We start from the raw sequence: 26,516 nt of genomic DNA on the forward strand, positions 1-26,516 counted from the left end.
CCACCTCACAGCTGCCCGGGTGCTCAGCGCCTTCTCCTCGAGAATGATAAAGGGAGAGCGGTAATTTGGCTCCGCTTGGAGAAGGGAGGGGACTGGGGGCCGGGGACCCACCTGGAGGTGGCGGAGGCGGAGAGCTGGAAGGAGCACTGAATGTTCCGGGCGGCGGGGACTGAAGTCTGCGGGGGCGCCGCGCTGCCCCCTGTCCCCGGAGTCCCGCGGATCAACGAAGTCCCGCGGCTAATTATAGACCCACTGGCGGTAACCCGACATCTCTCTTCCCCAACGACAAACACTGGGGTTCGGGGGCGGGGCTGAGGGCCGTACTTAACTCTTCTTCCCAAGGACTGCGAGGTCTTTCTCCAGGGCCCTTTTCTCCGAGCAAAACCAGTGCTAGAGGAGGGGAATTATGAGACGTGGTCTCTTCCTCGGGCAGCCCCTGACCGCCACGGCCCGGGCTCCAGACAACTGTTCGGCCGAAGAGACCAAGAGGGTCCAGACAGCCGAGAGGTCACCACTTGTGCACTCGTTCATTTGCATACAATTTGCATATGGCGAACACGTTGGTCACGTCCAGCATCTTAGCGGCCCCCACCCCACTTCCTTCTCTTTATGCCCCTTCCCTTCAGCAAGCCTGGCCCAGATGCAGAGCTCTCTCACATCCTCAGGGTCCAGCCCCGCCCCTCCCTAGACCCTCTCTCCCCTGACCTCTCAGACTCAGGTGACCCCATGTTTATCAACACTAGCCTTTCCCCTCATCTCCCTGGGCTTGCCTATAAATAACCTGGCTCTGAGTCTTAGATGCCCACTGGGAGGTAATGGGAGAAGGGGCCAGCTGAGGAATCAGCAGCTCTGGGAAGAGCTTTCTGGCAGCCTGAACCTCCGGTATCATGGCTTTGTCTTCTCTCTACCCTCTGGCTTTGGGGAATTGCTTCTCCCATCCCGAGATCTGGAACCCCAAGAAAGACCCCAAGAGATGGAGTCAAATCTAGTCATTGAACAGTGGTCTTGAGTGACGCAGAAAGTCCTCCAAGATCACATGGCCAATGAGTGCTAGAGTTGGGACCCAGGCTTTTTGGGAATCTCGCCTTGCACCTTAGGTGAGTCTCCATGCTCACATGAAAGGAACAATAAGGAGATACTCCCTGAGGCCAGGGGTGCTGAATGCAGGACCAAACCCAGTGGGGAGGCAGTTGTTCTAGCCTGGATCCTTGATTTCCCTCTAGCTTCAGGGGTTCCCTTTTCATGGGACGTGCTCTGGCCCAGAGCGGACTGGGCAGAGGCTAGTCCAGAAATAGACAGGGGAGTGTCACATTTCTGAGCAGCTGTGTGGGAGAGGTACAAGGGGTGGGGGACAGACGGTATAAAAGAGAAATCTGCCCTCCCCCTCCCCTGGTGGCCATCGCTGGAGACCAATACCAGCTTCCCTATCCCGGAGAAAGTCTAGGTAAGGGGCACACCACCTGTTCCTGGGCACTGGGCATGAAAAGCGGTTTTTTTAAAGGGGAAATATGAGGTATTAATGGTAGAGTTACAGGAATCATTAGGAAGAGTTTCAGGGAACCTTATATCTTACTCTGTTCAGACTGCTATAACAAAATACCACAGACTGGTAACTTATCAAAAACAAACAAACATTTCTCATAGTTCTGGAGGCTGAAAGTCTGAGATCAGCGTGCCAGCCAGGTCGGATGAGGGCCCTTTTCCTGGTTCATAGCCAGTACCTTCCCACTGTGTTCTCACATAGTAGAAGGTGCTAGGGAAGTCCGTGGGGTCTCTTTTATAAGAACAGCAATCCCAGTCATGAGGGTTCATGAACTAATGAACTAATTATCTCCCAAAGGCCCCCCGTTCTAATACCATCACATCAGGCATTAGGGTTTCAACATATGAATTTTGGGGAGACACAAATATTCAGACCATTGCACCTCTGATGGAGAGGTTTGGGATACCTAGGGAGGTTTGAGGCCATTGGGAAATTTGGGGATTTCTGGGGAGGGATTTGGAGTCACATCGCCAGTAGGGAATGTTCATCATGGGTCTGGATGAGGGGAAACTGATGAGAAGTGCCCTGAGCAGGATGAGAGGAAGGACAGAAGGACAGCTGGGATAGGAAAAGGGGTTGCCCAGTGCCTCCACTTCCTGGCCTCTCAGGCCCTCCCCACCACTTTGGCCTCCACACCATTCCCTGCAAAACTGGTCACTAAGTCATCAATGCACCTGTTCTGCAGTGCTCTACATTGTTAGCTGCACCCAGAAAGCCTCTCAGACTTGCAGCAAACATTCCAGGAGGGCTCACTTGTGCCTGGCCTTGGGCTGAGCTCTGGGGACACAGAATGGGTCATACCTGGTCCCTGCCCTCAGGGAATTCACAGGCCAGGGGGGAGGCAGACACTGAAGGGCAGCACAGTACGATTAGGACAGTGACAGGGGAAAGCACAGGGTGATTTAGGAAGCCAGAGGAGTCAGAGGGCTTCCTGGAGGAGGTGGCTCCTGAGCGAAGCCTTGAAGAGTGGGTAGCAGGAGAAGGGCATCCCCAGCACATGGAGGGAAGCAGCAGCGCCTCACCTGGAACTTTGTTCTGTACTGTAGAAGTCAAGCAGGGGTGGTGGGGCACGAGGCTGAAGAGGTTATGGCGGGCAAGGTCACAGAGTGCTTCAGATGCCAGTGCCTGGAGGCTGGACTCTGTCCTGAGGGTAAGGAGGTAAGTTTTGTTTTGATCTCTTGTTGTTGTTTTTTTTTTCCCTTTCTGGATGTCTTCTCATCCCTTGCCTCATAATTGTCATCTCTGCATTTTGAGATATTTCTTCCAGTCAGGTTTGCCACAGAGGGTTTTCAAGCAGGTAAGGAACATGACCAGCTGTGCTTTAGAAACGTTGTTCTCCCTAGTCCGTGGAGCAGCAGCAGTGTGGATTAGCAGGGGTGACAGCGGAGGTAGGGAGATCAGGGAGAAGGCAGGGGCTGACCGGAGCCATGGCAGGGCATGTGGGGATGGGGAAAGGGAAGGAGCATCGAGGATGGACCCATACTGTGCCCAGCATTAGTTGGCAACTAATTTAGTGTTTGATGAATGGCTGAATGAATGGAAACCCAAGTAACCATCTTGGGTGACTGGATGAATAATAAGGATGGTAGATTACGCGAGACTCTTCTGGCAAGTTCACGGGAACCACCCTGAGCTGGATGAAGCCCAAAGAGGAATTAATCACAGGGTATCTAACGGGACCCAAAGGCCAGAAGTGAAGAGTCCCTAGAAACCCAAGGAAGTGTCTTGCTCTGCCTGTGCCTTGGCTTCAAGCTGCTCTCTTTTTTCCTCAGCCCTCCCTGCCTCTTTCCCTGGGGACCTTACCTCTTTCCTGACCTCAATACACCTATGACTCTCAAATGTCTTTTATTGTCCATTCTGCTCCATCTTGGACATCTGCCCCTAGAGAGTCCACATGTGCCAAACTGAACTCACCAGTTCCCCTCCTAACCTGATCATTTATTCAATACATTTTTTTTTATTGAGCACCTGCTATGTGCTGGGATGAGCTTTTAAAGTTTCCTCTGCTTCTCCTCTGTATTACCAACCTAGAGCATGGGAACCAGAGTTGTGAGCCTTGATTTCCCCCGTCTCACCCCCTAAATCCCATCAGACACCAAGTCTAGTAAATTCTACCTAGTAATGCTGGGTCCACCCTCACTGCCAATACCTTAGTCTGGCCACATGATTCAATGTCTGACTTCACAGTTCTCCTGCCCTATCACAAGCCTCTGGTACCTTTTATTGCTGTGTTTCTGCAGGGCAGAGACGGGGACAGAAACAGGATAGTGGAGATGCAGTGAGAGACATAGTTGGCCTCATGTTTTCACTGCATGACCATTTTGTTGTGTGCCACAAAATCTCAGTGGCATGCAAACATTTATCCTCATACTCCTGGGTCTTCACGTTGGCTGTAGATTGGCTAAAGTGAGCTTGGATGGGCAGCTCTGCTTCCGGCTGCCAGTCTGCCTCAGCTGGGCACCTCCCTATTGTGGGCTGGGCCCAGGTCTGCTCCACTAGGTCCAGGCTGAAGGAACAGTTCTGGGCCATGTTCTGATGGTTTATGACCCAAAGAGAAGACCTTCTCTCTTGGTTTGGGTTCCCCCAAAAGCCAACCCCGAGACAAGGATTGGGTGTAGTCAGCTTATTTGAAAGGTGATCCCAGGAAGTACCAGTGAAGGAGTGGCAAAGTGAGTTGAAGAAGAGAGAAAAGCTCCCCCACAAAAATTGTGCGACCACTGTGGTAAACTATGTCCCATTGGGGACCCTCTGTGGAATAGAGAATCTGACTACCCTTACTGGGTGACAGCTGTCCTTGGGAACATTAAATCTCCTGCACTTTGGGGTTGCCCTGAGCAAGCTCCCAGGGTGATGGAGAAAGCCTTGGACACAGAAATATATAGAACACTAAGGGTGGGAAGCTGTCAGATGCTTGAGAACTATCCATTGCACCTGCGTTGAACTTGAAGATGAGCTGAGGGGATAGGGGTTGGGGAATCAACAGTGTCTGGCACACTCTCTTTTACACAGCACCCATCTATCAAATCTCAGGAAAGACTCTGAGTAGTCTTACTTGGGTTATGTGTCCATCCTTGAGCCAATCACAATGGCCAGGGCATTAGAGCACCAGTTTGGGGTCATGTATTCCCCTCATGGGGGTACAGAGTGAGGAAAGCCCCACTTGAACCCATGGACTAGTTTCTCCACAAAGAGAAGATTATAGAAGCTCAGGCTTTTTTGGTGGATTCCAAGAGAGCACAAGAGTTCAAGTAGTTTTTTGCTGCTGCATTCTCTGCCCATTAGCATTCTATCCTGGAATTAGGGAGTGGTATCTCAGGTTTACACCCCACTGTGATGCCATTTTAAATTCTACCTACTCCGAATCTCCTCTGGTCAGCCACTCACTTAAACCCACTCCTTGTACAAATGTGTTTCCATCAGGCTCTTTGGGTTCTTGTAACATGCTACTTGAAATTCCTCACTCCAACTCCATCTCCACCTTAAAAGAGCTTAAAGAAGCAGGGATGTGGGTTTTGTTGTTTCTGTTCATAATTTTACCCTCAGTGCCTGACACATTACAGATGCTCAAGAATTTTCTGAATAAATGAGTAAGCAGGTTTTGAGGGAGGGAAGATAAGTTCAGTTTGGGACATGTTGAATTTGATAAACTCTGCTGGCTGTTAACTCCACTGCCCAGAGAAACTCACACCTCAATTTAAACTGTATACTGGCAATCAGAGGATCTTAGATTTGGAGACTCACAAAATTATAGCCACATAACATCCCAGCATCTTAGGGTCACTGAACTATCAAAACTTAGGCCCCACCAGAAGCCAGAGGAGATTCGGGAGCAGGGATGCTTAACCTGAGTGAGACTGGGGCAGATGCATAACCACCCTGAAATTTGTGTAACGTCTGTGTGAAGGCGCATATATCCATTTTCTGAGGAGCAGTTTCAGCTTTCATCAGATTTCCAAAGATAAAAAACCACTAACTGTATTACAGTCTGTATAAAAGAAGGAAAAGAGAAATACCTGAGAAGTTGCTGGTATGCGTCTAGAGTATCTCTGGAAGGATATACAGGAAATGGGAACATTGGTTAGCTCTGGGGAGAGCAGGTTGGGGTTGGGGGATCAGTGAGAGAAAGACGTTTCACTGCATGCTTCGTGGACTATAAATTTTGAATAATGAAAATGTACTACCTTTTATTAAGTTAAAACTTTAAAAAATTAAAAATTAAAGTTATGGGGGTTTCCTGGCAATCCAGTGGTTAGGACTCCAGCTTTCACTGCTGAGGGCCCAGGTTCGATCCCAGGCTGGGAACTGAGAGGCCGCCTGCCACGCATCGCAGCCAAAAAAAAAAAATTAAAGTTATGATTGATCCTGTTAAGTGACCAGAGACGTAAATTAAAAACTAGATACCATTTGTACCACCAGTTAAATGAAAATTAAGAGAGATTAATAATGCCCAGTGTTGGCAAAGACATGGAGAAAAGGGCACTTTTGTCCATTGTTGGTGGGAGGGTGAAGTGGGACCTTTTGGATGGCAACCTGGTAGTGGCGCAGTGGCTATCTAAATGAACACTATTCAGATCCTTTAAATATCACCTTCTTGATATCTTTCCTATAAAAATATGCAGACAAGAGGACAAGGATTTATATACATGGATGTTCACTGCAATATCATGTGTAATAACAAAAAATTAGGAAAAAACCCTAAGTGTCCCTCAATAAGGAAATGGTTAAATAAATTATGGATTAACTATATATGACATTCCATGCTGCCATCATAATGAACAAGGTAGATATGCAAGTGTGACATGGAAGTCCATGGTACATTGTTAACTGGGAAAAGGTTGTAGAACACGTATGTGTAAGCACACTTCCTTTTTCTTTTTGAAAATAGTGACAATAAAAAACCCCAAAATAGGCTGTATACAGAAAACTATGTGTGTATGTATATTTAAATATATTGTGTGTGCATCGAAAAAGGTCTTGAAGGGTACCATTACCACGGAAACAGCAGGCAAGGGTAACAGTGAGAAGGGGGACATGGAGGGAAAGCAAGAAAAGGGGGACTTGGGCTTTGTGATACATTCGTACACAATAAGCATGCATTACTTGGTAATAAAATAAACAAAAAAAGAAGCAGCACCAACTTAGAAACTGTCTGTTCCAATCTTGACCCAAAGCTGGGACACCTTCTTGGAGCCACTTTGGGCCCTCAGCGTGCCCACCCAGAGGATGCAGGAGGCTTCCCTGGGGGAAGCAGTACCCTCTGTACTCTCCCCCACCCAGCCCCTCTTCCCGCACCACCTGGGGGTCCCTGCCTGGCATCAGCCGAGGGCTTAGGGTGAGGGTTCAGTTGGCAGCAGGATTGCAGGGACAGAGGAGGACCCTCTGGATCCCCAAGCCCTGCTCTAAGCCTGACCCTGGAGTCCTGCTGTGGCCCCACCAGTTGACTACTCCTGGATCTCCCCTGTTCCAGCCTCATGTCCCCCTGAGGGGAAGCCTGGACCTCTCACTGTGGCAGTCAAGCTCCTTCAGGACTGGCCCCAGGCTTTCCAACACTGCAACTGCCACACTAGCCAGAACGTCTTTCATCTTTACATCCTGAGAGTTCCTACCTCTAATACCTCTGCTCTTCCCATTCCTGCTGTCCCAAACTCCTTTCCCACCCTCAACTCCAATCTTTTCTCTCCTACCTCCACTGACTGAAGCCTTATTCTATTTGTCCCACAAGACCCTGTTCACATGTCACCTCCTCCAGGAAGTCTCCCATGTTCCTTCTGGCAAGAAGGGTCCCCTCTCTCTTCTGAGCCTCCGTTTCTATGTTGTGACTCTGTGTCAAGCACCGGAAGGGGCCCAGACTAGGTGTCAATTCATCACAATTTATTAAACACTGCAGATTCCCATTTTCCAGACGAGGAAACTGAGACCCAAAGAGTAACTTGCCCAGGGTCACCTCCAACATGCAGACCCCTGCCATGATGTCTCTGCTGCTCGTGTCCATGGGCCTCATGGAAGCACTTCAGGTACAGTCATCCTCCGCTGACCCCATCCCCCAGCTGCTGGCTTCTGAACTCTGCCGGATGCTTCGCTTGGAGATCGCTCACCCCGAGGGGACCGCCCCAGAGCCTGGTCTCGGGGATCTGTAGCTAGTAGTTCCCAATCCCCTTCCCCTCCAGGTGTGTTTGGGGCCCTTACTCTTTCTCAGCTCAGTGGAGGGGGAAGCTGGGTAACAGGGCTCCCGTTCTCCTAGGGCCTAACCTCTCAGTCCTTGCTGCTCCCCCTGCCTCAGGCCCAGAGCCACCCCATCACACGACGAGACCTCTTCTCTCGAGAAATGCCCCTGGACATGGCCCTGGCCTCCTTTGACGACCAGTATGCTGGCTGTGCCGCAGCCATGGCGGCGGCTCTCCCGGATCTCAACCGCACGGAGTTCCAGGCCAACAAAGTGTACGCCGATGTCTGGGCTCAGGCAAGCAGCCAGTGGCAGGAGCGCCAGGCCTGGGGGCTCAAGTGGGGCCTCAGCCCTACCCGTCTGCCCCCGCCCACGGGCTTCCGAGAAGAGCATGGGGTGGCCCTCCTGGCCTACACAGCTAACAGCCCCCTGCACAAAGAATTCAACGTGGCCGTGCGCGAGGCTGGCCGCTCCCGGGCCCACTACCTCCACCACTTCTCCTTCAAGACCCTCCACTTTCTGCTGACCGAGGCCCTGCAGCTGCTGGGCAGGGGTCAGCGTCCACCCCAGTGCCGCCAGGTGTTCCGAGGGGTGCAGGGCCTGCGCTTCCGGCCAGCAGGGCCCGGGGCCACCGTCAGGCTGGGGGGCTTTGCCTCTGCATCCCTGCAGAATGTTGCAGCCCAGCAGTTTGGGGAAGACACCTTCTTTGGCATCTGGACCTGCCTCGGGGCCCCTATCAAGGGCTACTCCTTCTTCCCTGGGGAGGAGGAGGTGCTGATCCCTCCCTTCGAGACCTTCCAGGTGATCAATGCCAGCAGACCAGCCCAGGGCCCCGCCCGCATCTACCTCCGGGCCCTGGGCAAGCGCAGCACATACAACTGCGAGTACATCAAAGGTGAGCAGGGCACGTGCCAGCCAGCAGCTGGGCGGAAGGTGGCCTTGCCCGACCCATTTTCAGAGAATACATACAGAGATATTAAAAACAGTGAGAAGGACCGAGTCCTGTCCCCCAACCCCTCCACCCCTTCCATCCAAGGAGAGACATAACCTTCTTAAGTAGTACACTTGCTTCTCCACCCCGGAGGTGTCTAAGCCAGAGCTGGCCACTTGCCTGCGGGGAGGCTGAAGAGGGTTTCCTGACCAACGCAGGTGTCTTTGGCCATCTCAGGGCCAAACAGACCTGGTGTCAGGCTTTCCTCCCAGCTGGAAGCCGCTGCCAGAAGTGAGTAAGCGGCCCACCCCAGTTTTCTGAGAAGAGCATGTTTATTTGACTGAACAGAAGTCATGTGCGCTGGCGGGTGTGGGGTGAGGTGGTGAGCCAGCCGTCAGGTGCCAAACCCCTAAATTCCAGTCTGGGCTCTGGCAGGTCTCGGATGCTTTCCTGTCCATCCTCCCTGGACCATCCACAGGAGTAATCATGACGATGGGCCCAGGTCCTTAATCTCTGAAGGGGCTGTGGGCTGCTGGTCCTAGTTGAGGGATGCCCAGGGGCCTGTGAGGCCCACTTTTCATATCAATAGTTAGAGGCAGGCTGTTGGCTGGAACCGTGGACCACATCTAAAGTGGGATAAGGTCCAGCGCGGCTTCAGTTACCACCCTGGACAGCTTCACGAGTGTGCACAAGTTGATGGAAGGTGAGGGAGACACACAAAAAACATAAACTAGCCCCTTCTTGGCTGGCTGGGACAAGACATGGGAGAGGGAGAGGCGGGTGTGGCATGGAGGCAAAGTTACAGGCCAAGGGAGCAGGAGGAGTGCCCAGATGACCCTGGCTTCAAGGGCTGGCGCCTTTCTGGCCCTGCTATTCACGGGTCAAGTCAAACCCAGGCAAGGGAGGTCCCACTGTAAGGAAGCAGAATTAGGAGAAAACACACCAGCTTCTCCTAGAGCAAGTCAGGGATGGACCACGGGGCTCTGGAGTCCCTTTCCATACTTAGAGCTACTGAGCCTTTGATTCTTTACTGTTTCTTCCCTACAGACAAGCAGTGCAAGTCAGGGCCCTGCCGTCTGGATAACTCAGGTGAGGGCTGCAGGCATCTGTGGGGCTCCGTTTGGGGCTGAGCTGGCTATCCTGGGTCTGGGCCCCTCTCCTGGACGGATATCCCCCATAAAATAAAAACAACCCCCTTCTAATCAAAAAAAGTAGACTCCCTTAAGCAGACACCTGTGGGGGGTTGCTAACCTTCCCCACTGAATGTATATGTGGGAGATGGCTGCCGAGCCGACACACCTGCCCCCCCAGCCTGGGGCCGTCCCCGCCTTCCCAGGAGCCCACTGACCAGACCCCAGAGAGCTCCAGCCTGCACTGAAGCGACGGAGGGAAGGGCCGCTCCACAAAGTCCCACTGGGCCTTCTCCTCCTTCTGCTGCAGAGCGCGCTGTTACTGCCTTCAGAGCTCTCTCAGACCACCTCCCAAGGTCAAGGTCAGGTCTTGGCTGCTGGAGACCTGGGCTCTAGCCCAGGCTCTGCCCTAACTCTCTCTGTGACCAAACATCCCTCTCTGGGCCTCAGTTTCCCTATCTGCATAGTAAGCATATCGGACTAGATGGTCCCCAGGTTCCCTTTGGCTATGACTCTTCTCTTCCCTTGAACACCTGCTGTGCCAGGTCCTGCCTCAGCCACCACTTCTCTAGGTGGGAACAGGCCATTCTCAGGGAAGAAATCACAGCCACCCCTACGCCTCGGGTCCCGCCTCCTCCCTCAGGGCTCTGAGAACAGCAGATAGGAAGGAGCCCCAGCCTCCTTTTTGTTCCCACCCTTCTCCATGACACAGTACCACTCAGGGTTCCATGAATCCTCACCATGATGCAATGATGCAGGTAATGTCATCACCCCTGTTCCACAGATGAGAGAAGGAAGGCACAGAGAGATGAAGCAACCAGCCCCACACACAAAACTAGAAAAGTGTTCGGTCCAAACAGCCTGGTCCTAGAGCTGAACTTGGAACCACCATACCAGGCTGGCCCCCACCTCCTCAGACACCATCTCATTTTACCCTTACTGCACAATAATCGACTGGAAGGAGGTGGGACAGGGAGTATTACCCTCATTATACAGTAAAGTGAGACTCAGAGACAGAAGTGACTTGCTCCAGGTGAGAGTGAGTGAGCGGCAGAGTCAAGACCAGCCAGGTCTCCAGACGCCAACTCGGCTTCTTTGAGGTCTGATAATGTAATTTCAAGCACTGGGAAAGTTTAGGATTCCCACACCCCTCGCCATTCCCCATCCCAGTGCACCAGCAACTCCCCCACCAGTGTTTGACCAGAGGAGCAAAGATCAGCCTCACCAGATCCCACTCAGATCTCTACCCCTTTTCATCCCACCCTGCAGTGCCTCAGTTGTGTCAGTAGGAGACTGGGGGATAGACCTAATAACCTCTGGAAGGGGAACTGGGGCTCTCCTTGGTCTCATCTCTACCTTCCTCCCTAAATTCTTTCTCCTCATCTTTGTCTCCCATTGCATGTTGTATATCAGTCAGCTCACTCTGCTCATTTCTTTTCATCTTGTTTCTTTGTGTATCTCACGTTGCCCCTAAATCTCTATGCCTCTGTTTTCCCTGCAGCCGTGGGTCAGGGCCCCCTTTCTGCAGTCTGGTCCCTTCTACTGCTGCTCTGGTTCCTTGTTGGAGAAGCCTTTCCAGAGAGTCCAGGACTCCTCTAATCCATCAGCCACTGAACAGCTCTGCCGTCACCTCTGCCCAACATGAGGATGTCAGCCACATGTATGCTTTAAGTGTGGCCAAGATCTGTGGTAACTCCATCTGTAGGGAACTCTGGGATCTTCTCTGGCAGCTGCCAGGCTTGCTAGCAGGAAGAGGAAAATGTAGGGACTGGGCCTCACCCAGGGGTCTAGGAGTAAGACGGTGAATAGAGGTGGGGGGACTGCAGGACAGGTACCCACTCACTTGGAGATAGAAGATTAAAGTAGTTTGGAGGGGGGGGTGATTGGGGAGAAAAGTACTTGGCCATGGTACTTGCTGATATTACTCAAATGCTTCCCATGTACACCTGGACTGCTCCTGTTCGCTCCTCCAGGAAGCCTTCTCTGGCCTCTCCACCCTGCTGGGTTAGGGGCCCTGCCTCTGTGCTCCCAAAGGGCCCTGGTCTCCCACGTCCAACTGTGAGCTTATGAAGGCAGGGACTGCATCCGAGGCACAGAGGTGGTGCCAGAAAATGTGTGGAAGTCAGAAAGGAACAAATACCTTGTGAATAGCTGGTTCCTGTACTGCCCCTGCTTTGGGCACCTTCAAGCTCTCCGGATGTCACTGTGTGGGAACGGGGTGGACTGGATCTCATTTTCTTGTCAGCAAAGATGTAATTTCTGCTCTGATCCATGAGTCCTAAGGTCCCTAAGAGGCTGGATCCCCAAGTTCCACCACCACGGGCCCTAAGGGTAAGAGAGGACATGGAGGAAGTGATAGGCACACACTTTATTATCAGTCGGGGCTTTGGGGCCAAATCCTTGTGTGGCCTCCTGCTCTGGAAACTGGACCAGGAATCCTGAATTCCCAGTTGCCTCTCCTGAGCCCCCAGGTAGGGACAGGCAAGACCAAGTCCCTGTAACAGCAGCCACAGAGGAAGGAAGAGAAGACAGGAAATGTGGCCGTTGTTTGTACTACCTGCACTCTCCTCACTGAAAGCACGAACACTCAGCACCGGAGTTCAGTTCTGTCCCTCCAGGACTGCCCTTTGAACTTGACCCTTCTTAGAGTTCCTCCTCTGCAGGAATCAGGGGAGCGGCAAGCTCTGGATTTCCCCTTAGAGGTTAGGGTACAGAGACAACGAGTACTCCCTCTGGTGTGTGAAGTCAGTAGCGCTGAAGAGAGGATGTCCCAGGCTCTGAGGCCCAGTGGAGAGAGACCGAGTGGCCTGAGGGCCAACCACCACCTGGCCTGGCCATTCCATCCCCGTCTGGAGGTGCTGTGGCTGCAGCAGACCCCTGGGACTCACAGGGCCTGCACCAGCACGAGAAGACTCATCACCAGGGCCATGGAGAAGAAGATGCCCAGGAAGAAACGGTCCATGACACGGGCCAGGCGCTTCCAGTCCTCATGGCAGCGCTGGGCAGCCCTGTGTCTGTGGAAGGTGTTGGTGATGGTGGCTACGTGGCGCAGCAGGGCTTCCTGATGGCACAGACACCGAGGCTCACGGCAAGGGCCTGCTGGTGGGCCAGCTTCTCTGTCAGGAGGCTGGGGGCTGGGGGATGACTCAGGAGGTCTAGACTGCCCACAGGACTCCCCTCGTTCCCGCACACACAGGCCCCGTGCCAGGCGTCCCAGCAGGAGGGCCCGAGCCCAGGCTGGCACTGGGCGGGCACTGGGACCACAGTAATGCAGGTTCATGATAAGGATGGTGAGCGCTGTGGAGAAGGTGACCATGGTCATGGTGGCCATGTAGTACTTTCCTGCAGGAGAGGGAAAGGGAACTGAGGCCCCAAACAAGAACTCAGGGGGCCTGAGCTCCCCAACTGCCTGAGCACAAGGAGGAATGAGCTCATCCCCCCATAAGGCTCGCAGGACCCTCCAAGCCCAACGGATGGAAGCGGGAAGGAGGTAAGGGCCAAGGGCTCCCTCTCCCGCATTCCCCCGTCAGGTTCTCAGAAGCTACCTGCTCCCTAATTGTTCCCCTCACTGCTGGAGGCTGGACTCACCCACAATCCCGTGAAAGTCACGCTCTTAAATAGATCCAGCATGATCTGAAGCAAGTTATAATAGAACCTTCCTCACAGGTGTGTGGTGCTGCTTCCTTGAGTTAATAAACATCAAGTGTTTAGGAGACTGCCTGACACGCAGTGAGTACTTAGTATGTTTTGCCTGTGATTATAACACTGGGGATGTCGACCTTCCTCCATCAAGTGCCTGAGGAAAGACCAACTCCTTTCTCTGCCCCTTCTCCCTGGAAGGGGCCGACCTCTTCCCCCTCAATCTCAGAACGAGACCGGACCCCAAGACGCTCAGCGGGGCCCCTCCGCTGACCCAGGCCGGTCCGGCTCCCACTCCTGCACCTGCGGACACCCGCGCACTTCAGCCCCGGGTTGCGGGCGTCCTCTTCCGGCCCCCTCCCCCGCCACCCCGGGCCCTCAGAGCTCACCGATGAGCGGCACGCTCTCGGCCGGCGGCATGCTCTCGGCCAGGAGCAGCTGGAAGACGGTGAGCGCCAGCAGCACGGTGACGCCGAGCGACACCTTCTCGCCCGAGTCGGCGGGCAGGTGGAAGGCCAGAGGCGCCAGCAGCGAGATGAGCACGCAGGGCAGCAGCAGGTTGCACACGTAGGCGGCGGCGCGGCGGCGTAGCAACAGCGTGAAGGTCACGTCCGGGTAGGGCTCGGAGCAGCAGCCGTAGGTGAGCACGCGCCGCCGGGCCGGCATGCCCAGCACGCGCCACTCCACGTTCTCCACAAAGTCGGCCAGACTGGCGGCGGCGCCGCGCGGCTGTACGTCCAGCTGGTGCCCGCTGTGCGTCCACGAGCCGAACGTCAGGCCGCAGCGCTGCGCGTCGAATGGGAAGGCCGACACATCCACGCGGCACGAGCTGCGCGTGATGGCCGGCGCGTCCCAACGCACGGCGCCGTCGTGCCGCAGGACCACGTTGGTGCTGGCTGAGGCTGGCGCCTGCGCGTCCGCCCTGCGGGCAGGGGGTGGGGCTCCCTGAGGCGCCGCGGCCTTGGAGGTCAGGGCTGCCCCTTGAAAGCGGTGCGCATCGGGCTTGCTGGGGGTGGCACAGAGGGCAAAGGGAGCGGTAGAGAGGGCCCTCTGTGCCTTTGGAGGCCTAGCGGGGCCAGCGCCTGAAGGGCCCAGAACAAGACACAGACCTAGCTCAAAAGTTGGTGCGGGGCGCACGGTGACTTTCCTTGAGTGTCATCTGCAAAGCTCCTAGAGGGGCCCTGAGGAAAATATGCTGAGCTATGTGTTGTCTGGGAAGCACAGAACTGGCTTAGGCGGCATAAAGGACTACTCCAGAGGGCTAAGCCCTGAAGGAAATCCCTAGGCAGGCCCTGGGGTGCCCTGAGAAAAGGGTGGAGAGTGCCATAAAGAGGCACTTGTGTCCCAGAACCCTCTCTGCGAGAGATACAGAATTGGCCCTGGACCACACGGAGGATTCCTAGGAGACATTCAGCCTGGGTTGGCTTGAGACAGCCTAAAGTGGAGGTGCCATCAAGGGGCTGTGAGGTCCCTCCAGTAGGCCCTTGCCATGAGCCGCTGTGTGTGTGTGTGTGTGTGTGTGTGTGTGTGTGTGTGTGTGTGTGGGGTCAGGAAGCCCTACTGCACCATGCAGCCACAATTGCCAACACCTTCCTGGCAGCTTAGAAGGGTCCTGGGGGAAAGCTTCCAGGGCACCATAGCAGCCGGGTTTGATGTGGAGGATGGGGGACAAGTGCATCCCCAGAGCCAAGGGCAACTCTAGGGAGGGGTAGGAGAGGGGAGGGGCCAAGGCAGGCAGTACTTGTTATAGAGTATGATGTCCGGCCGCCACACGAGACTGCTGGGGATGCGGATGGCATCCAGGCCACCATAGGCGTCAGGGTCCCATCGTAGGTAGGCATCTGTCCACTCCTGTCGGATCCACAGGTACAGGGTCAGCACCTGGTTCCGCTCATCCTAGTTGGGGGCAGAGAGTGGGCATAGATGTGGACAGACGTCTGCACAATACCCTGCCCTGTGTGTGCACACTCACCGACAGAGGTCTGGTCAGCACCCGCAAACCTGACTTGCCCACACAGTTCAGTTCCCACCCAGCCAGGTCCTTCTCTTCTCTGGGCCTGAATTTCCTCAGAAGTTACATGGGTGGTAATCTCTGCTAGGCATGGATTCAAGTGTGCAAAGTATTGGGCACACTGTGAGCACCCAACAGTTAGGATCCAACAGTTGGTAGCTGTTATTGTTGCTAATGCTAATGTTTACAGGAAAGAATTGATTGGAGATTAATCCCAGTCTCCCATTCCCCCATTCCTTGACACTGTCACCAGCACACTCCACGACTGTACAACAACCAACTCACCATGTCGATGATCTGGGACAACGTCACTTCCAGGGTCACGTTCAGAGCCTGGTCTGTGTCTGCCACAGGTCTCAGGGCACTTGTGTAGTTGGCAAAGAGGTCTCTGAACAGCTTGTGTGCCAGCCTGCCCTCGGCTCCGAAGCACTCTGGGGGACCAGTAAGAAAGGGTGTCCATCTGAGACCCTGGTCCAGGGACCTCGGCTCACAACCTGTACCCTGCACAAGACTGAGGCCCTGTCAGCTGCTCCACTGTCTCACAGCTGTCTAACTGTCCCTGTTCTCTGTCTCTCTACCTGTGGCTCTAGTTCCTCCCTGGCCTGCCTCCAAGGATAGACGAGGTGAAGGCCATAGTGTGAGTAGGTATTATCTTCTGAAGCAAGGCTGATGGGTTTCTTCCCCACCATTCCCTTCCCAAGGACCTGGATTCTGCTTGCCCCACCACAAATGCTGGAGGGGCTGGGAATTCCCTGGCAGTCCAGTGGTTAAGACTCCGCGCTTCCACTGCAGGGGGCATGGGTTCGATCCCTGGTTGGAGAACTAAGATCCTGCATGGCGCGTGATGTGGCCAAAACAAAACAAACAAAAAAACAAATGCTGGAGGGGCCCAAACAGACCGCAAGAGTCCCAGTTCTCAACCAGTCATCCGGAACCCTCTTGCCCTGCCCCTTCCAGTCTCTCCAGCCTGTCTCTGCTTCTCTAGCTGCACTTCAGTTGATGTCTTCAAAGCTTCTGACACTATGGGCCCCTCCTTCCTGAAAACACACTCTTCCCCGGGTTTTGTGACACATCCCATTGTCCTCAGTCCTTTTTTTTTTCTCAGTCCTTGATTTAGGTATTGTTCCCCAGAATCCCGTCCTTTGCCCTCGTCTCCTTTTCTCTTCAGCCCAGATTTTTCTCCTGAGCTCCAGACCTGAATGTCCTAAATGTCCTGTAGGCACTTTAAACTGTGTAGGGCCAAATATGAACCTATTTCCTCCCACCATGTTTTTTTTTTTTTTAATTTATTATTTATTTGGCTGTGCTGGGTCTTAGTTGCAGCACACGGGATCTTCATTGTAGCGTGTGGGATCTTTTCACTTTTGGCGTGCGGAATCTTTAGTTGCGGCATGCAGGCTCTTAGTTGTGGCATGTGGGCTCTTAGTTGCGGCCTGTGGGATCTAGTTCCCTGATCAGGGATTGAACCCGGGCCCCCTGCATTGGGAGCGTGGAGTCTTAACTGCTAGACCACCAGGGAAGTCCCTCCTCCCTCCGTGTTCTGAAACCTGTTCCTTGTCCTGTGTTCCCCGTCTCAGCAAACAGCACTCCCCGGTGCCCTCAGCTGGAAATCTGGTAATTTGTCTCTCCCTTCTGGCCCTTCTCTCTGCAAACCACTCTGTGCCCGCATCCTGTCAGTCATACTGCTGAATGCTCTTGAATGCTTCATCACCTCTCCAGCTTGGGCCCATCCTCCCTGCATACGGACCACGGCAGCAACAGCCTCCTTCCTGCTCTCCCACCTCAGGCTCACCTCTCTAACTACCTGCCACACTTCTGAGAGATCAAGCTTTTAAACAAATGAATCTGACTAGACCAGTAGCTGCTTAAACCTGTTCAACGGCTCCCCAGGCCTGCTAGATAAAGCCCAAGCTCACCCTTCGTGATCTGGTCCCCCTGGCTTTTCCAGCCCTATCCCTGGGAGCTGCCCCGTCAACTGCTCCTGCCCCAGTCAGGCAAGCCCCCTCTTGCCCTCTTCAGCTCCCCCTCCTTCACACTCCCCAGATAGCGCTTGCTCCCAGCACAGAAATGAAGAGAGAGCACGTGGAGAGAGGTTTGGGGAGGATGGGAACAGCAGCAACGCCCAGAGAGGCCAGGGCTGGTCTACTGAGCTTCATACCTGGCAGGAGTGGGAGCAGGAGCAGGAGGCCCAGACTGGAGACAGAGAAGCTGAGGCTGAGGCGGTGGCTCCCGAGCCCCATGGCCTTGCCGCAGCCAGAGGAAGGGCGGGTCTCTGGATATGAGCCTCCTGGCCTGACCTACGGCAGCGTCAGGCCCTGCTGGCAAGGATGGTGTGGACAATCCCTGCACGTCAGAAGGAAGACTGGGATCTCTGTTGAGTCCAACTACCCTCCAGGGAGTCCTGCAGCCCTACAAGTTACCTGACCCTGCTATGTGTACCTGCCCTGGGATTTTAGTACTTGGGCCTTGGCATCTACTGTTTCTCCTTCTCTGCTGGTCTTTGCCTCTTCTGGCCTCTGTCTCTGCCCTGTTCTTCGCCCCCCACCCCCTTTACCTCTCACTCAGCCTCTCTGTCTCGATTTCCTGCTATCCGTTCCTCTGTAACTCTTTCTTGGTCTCTGCCTCCCTGACTCTGGTCTTCCTCTTTCCACTCTCTCTTCCTTTCTCCTGCCTCTATTTCAGCCCCGTTGACTTCCTCAAGCCCTTCCCCACACCTGACTCTGGGGGAGGCTGGCGCATTCTCAGCAGGACAGGGACAGGGACTCCATCAGCCCTGAGCCTTCTGAGGCACAGGACAGCAGACCCTGCCCCCTTTCCCTTTCATTAGCTTAATTACAGAGTTGGGACACCTGTGTCCATGGGAACAGAGCAACTGAAACTGACACCTCAGGTCACTGGGACCTAAATTATTCAAATTCTGTAAGGTAGCACCCACGCTCAGGTCAGGCCCAGCTTGGGGGATTGGAGGGTACAGAGATGCCAGGTCAGGATCTGCAAGAGACTGGGGCTTAAAGGTGTGAGGGGACAGGGCCAGTGGATGGTAACTGTCCTCCCAGCTCTGTCATCATTACTGAATTCTTGAGGCTCCCTTTCGTCTGTCAGCTGTGCCCTCAGTTAGGGACTGAACACATCTGTCTAGGCTGGGTGCTTTGTGCCAAGCAAGCGCTCCCCTCCTGGTGAGAGGGGTGCCAAGCCTCAGGCTGCTCCAGGTGGCCCCACAAAGCAGGAGATGCAGCCCACATCCTTGCCATCCCACAGCCATCCCAGTCTGAGCCTCAGTGTTCTCCCTATGCTTAAACATCACGGGTGGTATTGGGCCGCAGAGAAAACACAGCCTTTATTTATTTATTTTTTACCATCTTTATTGGAGTATAATTGCTTTACAATGGTGTGTTAGTTTCTGCTTTATAACAAAGTGAATCAGCTATACATATACATATATCCCCATATCTCTTCCCTCTTGCGTCTCCCTCCCACCCTCCCTATCCCACCCCTCTAGGTGGTCACAAAGCACCGAGCTGATCTCCCTGAAAACACAGCCTTTAGTGTTACTTTCAGCTCTGTCCTATGAGCTGTCTGACCTGGGTAAGATACTGAAACTCTCTGGGTTTCAGTTTTATCAAACAGGTTAGTGGGATTAACAGTCCTCACCTAAATAGTTGTGGTAAGAATTAAATGAGACAATGAAAGTACCTGATAATGCAAGGCAACTACCTAGTACATTGACAAATGCACAGCAATCAACATTATTTGCACTATGGTCCTAGTGAGTTAGTCAAGATATCTTCAGAAACACACAGTTAGATTCATAAGCCCCAGCCCCTGGCAAATACCATTCTTCTTTCTGTCTCTATGAAGTCATGTCAGTATTTGTCTTTTTTTTTGGCTGTGCCGCGCAGCCCGCGGGATCTTAGTTCCCTGACCAGGGATCACTGAACCCGTGCCCACTGCAGTGGAAGCGCAGAGTCCTAACCACTGGACCGCCAGGGAAATCCCAGTATTTGTCTTTTTGTGCCTGGCTTATTTCACTTCATATAATGTCCTAAAGTTTCATCCATGTTGTAGTATATGTCAGAATTTCCTTCCTTTTTAAGGCTGAATAACATTCTATTGTATGTATATACCACATTTTGCTTATCCATTCATCTCTTGATGGGCACTTGGGTTGCTTTCACATTTCATTTATTGTGAATAATGCTGCTACGAACATGGATGTACAAATATCCTTTCAAGATTCTGCTTTCAGTTCTTTTGGATATATACCCAGAAGTGGAATTGCTGGATCATATGGTAATTGTTTTTAATTTTTTGAAGAATTGCCATACTGTTTTCCACAGCGGACATACCTTTTTATTGAATACATTCCCACCAACAATGCACAAGGCGTCCAATCTCTCCACATCCTCACCAACATTTGTTACTTTGTTATTTTGATAATGGCCATCCTAATGGATATGAGGTGGTATCTGGTTCATAGTTTTGATTTGTATCTCCCTAATGATTAGTGATGTTGAGCATCTTTTTATGTGCTTATTGGCCACTTGTATATCCTCGTTGGAGAAATGTCCGTTCAAGTCCTTTGTTCATTTTTAAATTGTTTTTTTTTTCTCTTTATGTTGTTGAGTTCTATGAGTCCTCTATATATTCTGGATATTAATCCCTTATCAGATAAATAATTTGCAAATGTTTCTCCCATTCTCTAGGTTGCCTTTTTACTCAGTGTCTTTAGAATGAACAAAATTAAAAATTCTTCATGTAGTTCATTTTGTCTATTTTTTTCTTTTGTTGCTGTGCGTTTGGTGTCATATCCAAGAAATCATTACCAAATCCAATGTTGTTAAGATTTTACCCTCTATTTTCTTCTGAGAGTTTCATAATTTTATTTATTTGTTTAAATATTTATTTATTTATTTGGCTGTGCCGGGTCTTAGTTGCGGCATGTGGGATCTTCGCTGCTGCATGCAGGATCTTTTAGTTGCGGTTTGTGGGCTCCTCTAGTTGCAGTATGTGGGCTCCTGTAGTTGCGGCATGTGGAATCTAGTTCCCTGACCAGGGATTGAAACCAGGCCCCCTGCATTGGGAGTGTGGAGTCTTAACCACTGGACCACCAGGGGAGTCCCTAAGAGTTTTATAATTTTAGGTCTTACATTTAAGTCTTTGATCTATTTTGACTTAATTTTTGTATATGGTGTTAGATTCTGATGAAATATATAAATAGAAGGTGGTGTGGTATGTCCATACAATCAAGTATTATATGGCCATAAGATGGCATGAAGTACTGATGTATGCTACAACATGGATGAACCTTGAAAGTATTATGCTAAGGGAAAGAATCCAGTTACAAAAGGTCACATATTGTGTGATTCCATTTATATGAAATGTCCAGAATAGACAAATCTATAGAGATAGGAAGTAGATTAGTGGTTGTGTAGGTCTGGGTAAGTTGGGGAATGATGGCTGAAAGCTATGGGGTTTCTTTTTGGGAGGATGAAAATGTTCTAAAATTGACTGTGTGGTGATGGCTGCACAACTCTGTGAATATAGCTAAACTAATTGTACGCATTAAATGGGTAATTGTATGCTATGTGAATTCTATCTCAATAAAGCTGTTATCAAAAATATTGGGACTTTCCTGATGGTCCAGTGGTTAGGACTCTGAGATCCCAGTGCGGGGGGCCTGGGTTTGATCCCCGGTCGGGGAACTGGATCCCACATGCTGCAACTAAGGATCCCTCGTGCCTCAGCTAAGACCCTGCACAACCAAATAAATTAATAAATATTAAAAAAATCATAATCCATCATGAATGAGTTAGCCGAAACAAAAACACTCATAGAAACAAGCAAGAGATCACAGATATTGGACATAATAATGATAATTTGAGTAGTTAATATATTTTGGGCAGTGCTCTAAGCACTTTAACATATATTAATCCGTAATTCTCACAACACCCTATGAAGTAAATACTATTATTGATTCCATTTTACAAATGAGGTAACTGAGGCACAGGAAATAACTTAGCCAAGATTCCATAGCATATTCCAGTGGACCCAGGATTTGAACATAATTGGGGTAAAGAGTCCATCCCTACATTACACTATACTACAATTATACTGCCTCTTTTAAAAACAACATAGAAGTATATGTAATATGATTTAAGAAATAAATAAGGACTGAAAAATGAAAGAACAAGAGGACTATCAAGAATGAGTAGGTAGGGACTTTTCCCTGCTGGTCCAGTGGCTAAGTCTCTGCGCTCCCAATGCAGGCAGCCCAGGTTTGATCCCTGGTCAGTGAACTAGATGCCACAGGCTGCAACTAAGAGTTCTCATGCCGCAACTAAAGATCCCGCAAGCCATGCGGCGCAGCCAAAAAACCAAACCAAAACCAAAAAAAACAAAACAAAAACAAAGGAGGAAGACAAGACTTAAGAGCGAGTGGCAGGGCTTCCCTGGTGGTGCCGTGGTTGGGAATCCACCTGCCAATGCAGGGGACACGGGTTCGAGCCCTGGTGCAGGAAGATCCCACATGCCACAGAGCAACTAAGCCCGTGTGCCACAACTACTGAACCTGAGCTCTAGAGCCCGCGAGCCACAACTACTGAAGCCCGTGCGCCTAGAGCCCATGCTCTGCAACGAGAAGCCACCACAATGAGAAGCCCGCACACCGCAACCAAGAGTGCCCGCCCCTGCAACTAGAGAAAGCCCACGTGCAGCAACAAAGACCCAACACAGCCAAAAATAAAATAAATAAATTTATTTAAAAAAAAAAAAAAGTGAGTGGCAGATGTTGTACGGATGGGTGTCGGGGTAAAAGATGCATTTTTCTTTCTGTACCATTTTCTTCAGCAGTTATTCAATCTTTTGGGGGCACAAGGTTGTCTTACCCTCAAATTACATTTAAAAGCAACATTTTGCAGAATACCTTTAGGCCAAAATAAAGGCTAAATTCAAGAGTGCTTCGAAACACATGGAAACAGCACATACATAGAATAGACTGAAGAGTTACAGAAAAATTGGTATGTTTACCTGAAAAAATGTTGAAATATTTCTTATAACGTATTTAGTGTGTTTTAGGGTAAAAATGTTAATTTGAAAAAAATAAATCTAAAAGTTGGTGGGTTATTTTTAAAAAGCCATTTTGGAAAAAAAAAGAAAAAGAAAAAAGTACCTGAACAACAACTGATTTAAGTCTCTATTTTGAAAATACTGAATCATCACATATAAAAAGATAAGGAATGTGCGATGATGAAACAGTGAATCTTGGTCATGATTATTATTAGGTGGAAGGTTGATGGAAGCTTTAGAAAGGGTGAATCAGGCTGACACCACCTGAATCAACAATCTTAACATCACTAAGAGTGGAACAGTGAGACAGTGTCTTCCGTAGTGATGAAACACAGCACCACCTATGAGAAGGACCCTGAATCTAATCTAGTCTAGATCTAACCAGTGGTATATAGCAAGTAAGGGAGGTAGAGGCACAATCAGCCAAATCTAGAAGCCCCTGGCCCTCTATGCTAAAGGACGAATGTCCCAGGTACTTCATCAAATAAAGGGCATTTAAAAAAGGACGAGAACTGTTAATAGATTAAAAGAGATTTAAGAGATTTATCAGCCAAATGCAAAGTGTGGACCCTGTTTAGATCCTGATTTAATTTAAACAAATCAACTGTAGTAAGATTTTACTTTTGAGACAACTGGGGAATTCGAAAATGCAGAGAGTTATTAGTGAATATTTTGGAATTATTGTTAATTTTGTTAGGTACGACAATGGTATTGTGATTATATTTATAAAAATTTATCTTAGAAATGCTTAGGTATTGATGAAATGATGATCTCCCTTAGAAATACCATGGTGAGGGACTTCCCTGGTGGCACAGTGGTTAAGAATCTGCCTGTCAATGCAGGGGACACGGGTGCGAGCCCTGGTCCAGGAAGATCCCACATGCCGTGGAGCAACTAAGCCTGTGCGCCACAACTACTGCAGCCCACGTGCCTAGAGCCCGCGCTCCACAGCAAGAAAAGCCACCGCAATGAGAAGCCCACACACCGCAATGAAGAGTAGCCCCCGCTCGCCGCAACTAGAGAAAGCCCACGCACAGCAACGAAGACCCAATGCAGTCAAAAATAAATTAAAAAAAAAAAAGAAAGAAATACCATGGTGGGTGCGTGGGTAGGAATAAGAATGGGGGTAAAGATTAAATAAGATTGAAAAACTGAGACATTTTATTTTTGCATGGGTGAAAATTTCTACAATAAAAGATTTTTAAAAACCCTTAGGAAAGCATAAGAAATGAATGTTTAAAGCAGAAATGAATATATTACAATATAAAACTCCAATAAAACTGTTAAGTCTGAGAGCTGGTTCTTTGAAAGACAACAAATAAAAAAAATCTGAAATAATTTCCTGGAAATACAAAGTAACAAAACGAGTCAAACATCTAAAAAAAGAGCAGCTAAGCCTGCAGGTCTTGGCTCTGCTAATCCAACATTTAATCTCCAGACCTCTATTAACTTTGATTTTGGCATTATTCCAGCATTCTGCTGCGGAAATATTTACTTTGAACATTGTATGAGGTTGTGGATTCCACAGCTCTGTTGAGTTTTGAGACAAGTGGTTCTTATTTTTATATTTTTGAGAAACTTAAATTTTTTAAAATATGTTTCAATGGGATTTTGAAATATAGAAGAGACCGCTTATCATCTTTATTGTTCACTTTAACTGGAAGTCTATTCTCTGTGATGCAAATAGCTGCTGTGATAAATATTTGACTTAGAGGTTTTTTTTTTTTTTTTTTTTTAAAGGAAATACCTGTCCTAAGAGGAAATACTGCCCATATTCACAGTGCTTAACATTTCTAAAGGCAAACCACTTCTAAAGCACTCACTTTTCACAAAACACCTCTGGTGAGGAACGCAGAACAAATTCTTTGCTCTAAGTCCAGCAAATGCTCCGTGACTCACTTGCTCAAGTTCACAGTCAGTCAGAAATGGTGGGCGATTCCCAGCTGAGTAACCCTTATCCTTAGGGGCCCAAATTAAAGGGAAGCCCCAGCCACTGGGAAGACCCACTCTGCTTGCTCATCTCATTGATGTCCCAGAAATCTTTGGCCTAATCCTCATTGGAAATTGCTATCTTCAATTTAACACAACCAACCAACCAACCAACCTACTCATCAGCCTCATTTGATCCCTCTCAAGCACAGCTCTGTGAAGCAGCAACATCAGGCATCATTATCTCTTTCACACAATGGAAACTGAAAGATGAAGTGCCAAGGTTTAAAAACAAAAACCCCAGAGCAGAGAGGCTTTGAATACTAAGTATATACCACTGGGCAATTTGAGAACCTGCCCCATTCCCCACTAGGAATCTAAGCACATAAAAATAAATGTACAGCAGTCAGGATCCATCAATAATCTCAACCCCCTCACCCCAAAATTGACCTTTATAAACCTAGCCTTTGATCTAGTCTGCAACTATTCTCTCATTAACCCACGGCCAGTCTCTCTTTAGACTGCAAATTTAACAAGGCCACCATAAAGCTCCTTGGGACAAGAAGGCTCAAAACCACAAAAGGAAAGCCAATACCAGGAATGCTATAAACATTTCATTTTATTTATTTTTTTTTAAGAAAGTAGCTTCAGAAAAAGAGGAAAATAATCTAGTATATATATATATATATATATATATATATATATATATATATATACTTTTTAATAAAACCCTTTCCATACTCTTCATGCATAAAGACCCAGGGAGGCATGGCCATGTTGTCTGTGGCAGCCCTCACACCAGCAGTCTCAGACCGTTACCTGGGGCTCCCCACAGCTGTGGGCAGCAGTGTAGCAAAAGCCCCCTGCCTCCCCCTGAAGCCCAGATCCTTGCTTGCCTCAGTGATGGTTTCACCTTCTGGGACTGAAAATGGAGGGTGGGAAATGCTCTGGGCTAGAGTGGGAGGGACAGGGAGGGCTACCCAACCTGCCATGTTTCATCCAAACTCTTCAGGCAAATCCAGACAGGAGGCCGAGCAAGATGACTGAAAACCAGGCACCAAATGAGTTCTGGGAGTTTCCCAGAGATGTGTGATCTGTGACCAAGAGCTCCTGCACAGGGAAGGTTTGGTGTTCACAGAACATTCAAGGCAGGAAGAACAATCAAGCCTTGAAGCCCCATCCCTCCATGGCAGGCACTCACTTCTACCCTAAATGGGTCAGAAAGACCCTGTTCTGCTTCCTAATTCAGTCCAACCCTCTTCTGACTCCAAAAGTCAGTGTTAATCAACAACCTACTTCAGAGACAGATTCTCCTTCCTTCTGTGGAGAATTCACTTGTTAAGGGAGGACAGAGGACAGTCCTAGGTCAACGCATTTGTCCCATCACCTGTCCCACTCCTTCTAAAGAGTCCTAGTATAAAAGGGCAGGAGTAGGAGTAGGGTAGCAGTTTGGCATCAAGAGTCACAAGATCCAGAATGGCTGAGGGAGGAAAAGCATTCCCTGGTTCTTAGGGGGTGGGGGAACTCTGCCAAAGGTGCTTTACCGATGCTTTACTGACCATTTAAAAAAAGAAAGGAAAAAAAAAAAAAGAATAGTCTTGAGGATGGTAAAAAAGAGACTTGGATCCTTTTTTGGGGGTTCCAAAAGCCCTTATGCTGTGTTTAGTATTAAGAAAGCCGTGAACAACTGGGGGTTGCTGCTTGGGCAGCAGGAAGGGAGGGTGGATTCCATGGCCAACCCAAAGAATGGCAAATGGTGCCAATCAACTCAATGTAGGGGACCTGTGTAGTGAGTGTGAATCGGCATGTGAGTGTGGTGCGGGGAGCCTGGGGCTCACTGGCTCCCAACAGTCAGTTCCCGCAGGTAGGACTGTGTGAGACTGCGCAGTTCCTCCAAGGCATAGTCCTCAGGCATGGGGAGCCGGCCAATGTGGGGGGCCAACAGGCGCAAAGGGACTCGCTGAGGGTCTGGCGTTGAGTCGGAGGTTGCATCAGGGGCATGCTGAAGGCTCAGTACCACCCGCAGTAGGTTGGCTACACGTTTGGCCATGTCTGGAGAAAAAGAGCAGAGTAAGCACCAAAGGACTGGGGGTGAGGTGTGGGTA

General features: G+C 50.3%; 3 protein-coding genes across 18 annotated transcripts in view; 1 reads left to right on the top strand and 2 right to left on the bottom strand.

Annotated features, from left to right (window-relative positions):
* The first annotated feature begins 666 nt into the window (after positions 1-666).
* ART1 (ADP-ribosyltransferase 1) lies at positions 667-26,049 on the top strand. 4 transcript variants are annotated; one of them, XM_082411427.1, is made up of 6 exons: positions 667-1,444; positions 2,590-2,701; positions 7,446-7,557; positions 7,824-8,601; positions 9,685-9,726; positions 11,269-11,402. In XM_082411427.1, exons 3-6 carry the CDS (start codon positions 7,495-7,497, stop codon positions 11,364-11,366), a joined length of 981 nt encoding a protein of 326 aa, XP_082267553.1. In that variant the 5' UTR covers positions 667-1,444; positions 2,590-2,701; positions 7,446-7,494; the 3' UTR covers positions 11,367-11,402. The 4 variants fall into 4 exon arrangements, 3 of the variants coding, with proteins under 3 accessions (XP_082267553.1, XP_082267554.1, XP_082267552.1); XR_014250451.1 differs by lacking the exon at positions 2,590-2,701 and adding an exon at positions 23,263-26,049 and having other exon boundaries at positions 668-1,444; positions 7,431-7,557; positions 11,269-11,456; XM_082411426.1 differs by having other exon boundaries at positions 668-1,444; positions 7,431-7,557.
* Positions 12,652-18,156, bottom strand: CHRNA10 (cholinergic receptor nicotinic alpha 10 subunit; the record flags this gene model as incomplete). Its single annotated transcript, XM_082476781.1, has 6 exons — positions 12,652-13,109; positions 13,796-14,328; positions 15,148-15,302; positions 15,703-15,848; positions 17,576-17,714; positions 18,130-18,156. The coding sequence occupies 6 exons, from the start codon at positions 18,154-18,156 to the stop codon at positions 12,652-12,654; spliced, it is 1,458 nt and encodes a 485-aa protein (XP_082332907.1).
* NUP98 (nucleoporin 98 and 96 precursor) overlaps positions 25,013-26,516 on the bottom strand; it is a gene marked incomplete at its 3' end in the record, with an annotated part of 98,238 nt that continues 96,734 nt past the window's right edge. For all 13 annotated transcript variants that reach the window (XM_082411355.1, XM_082411366.1, XM_082411356.1 and 10 more), the window contains one exon: positions 25,013-26,463. In XM_082411355.1, the coding sequence (XP_082267481.1) occupies positions 26,246-26,463 (218 nt within the window). The remainder of the gene's footprint in view (positions 26,464-26,516) is intronic.

Source organism: Balaenoptera physalus (assembly GCF_965194825.1).
Source record: "Balaenoptera physalus genome assembly, chromosome: 10".
Lineage (NCBI taxonomy): Eukaryota > Metazoa > Chordata > Mammalia > Artiodactyla > Balaenopteridae > Balaenoptera > Balaenoptera physalus.

Excerpts from the sequence above, each read along its gene's own strand:
- ART1 (XM_082411427.1), top strand. The coding sequence starts at position 7,495 with ATGCAGACCCCTGCCATGATGTCTCTGCTGCTCGTGTCCATGGGCCTC. Across the intron at positions 7,558-7,823 it reads GCCTCATGGAAGCACTTCAG|GCCCAGAGCCACCCCATCAC; the intron begins GTACAGTCATCC and ends CCCCTGCCTCAG. Across the intron at positions 9,727-11,268 it reads CTGCCGTCTGGATAACTCAG|CCGTGGGTCAGGGCCCCCTT; the intron begins GTGAGGGCTGCA and ends TTTTCCCTGCAG.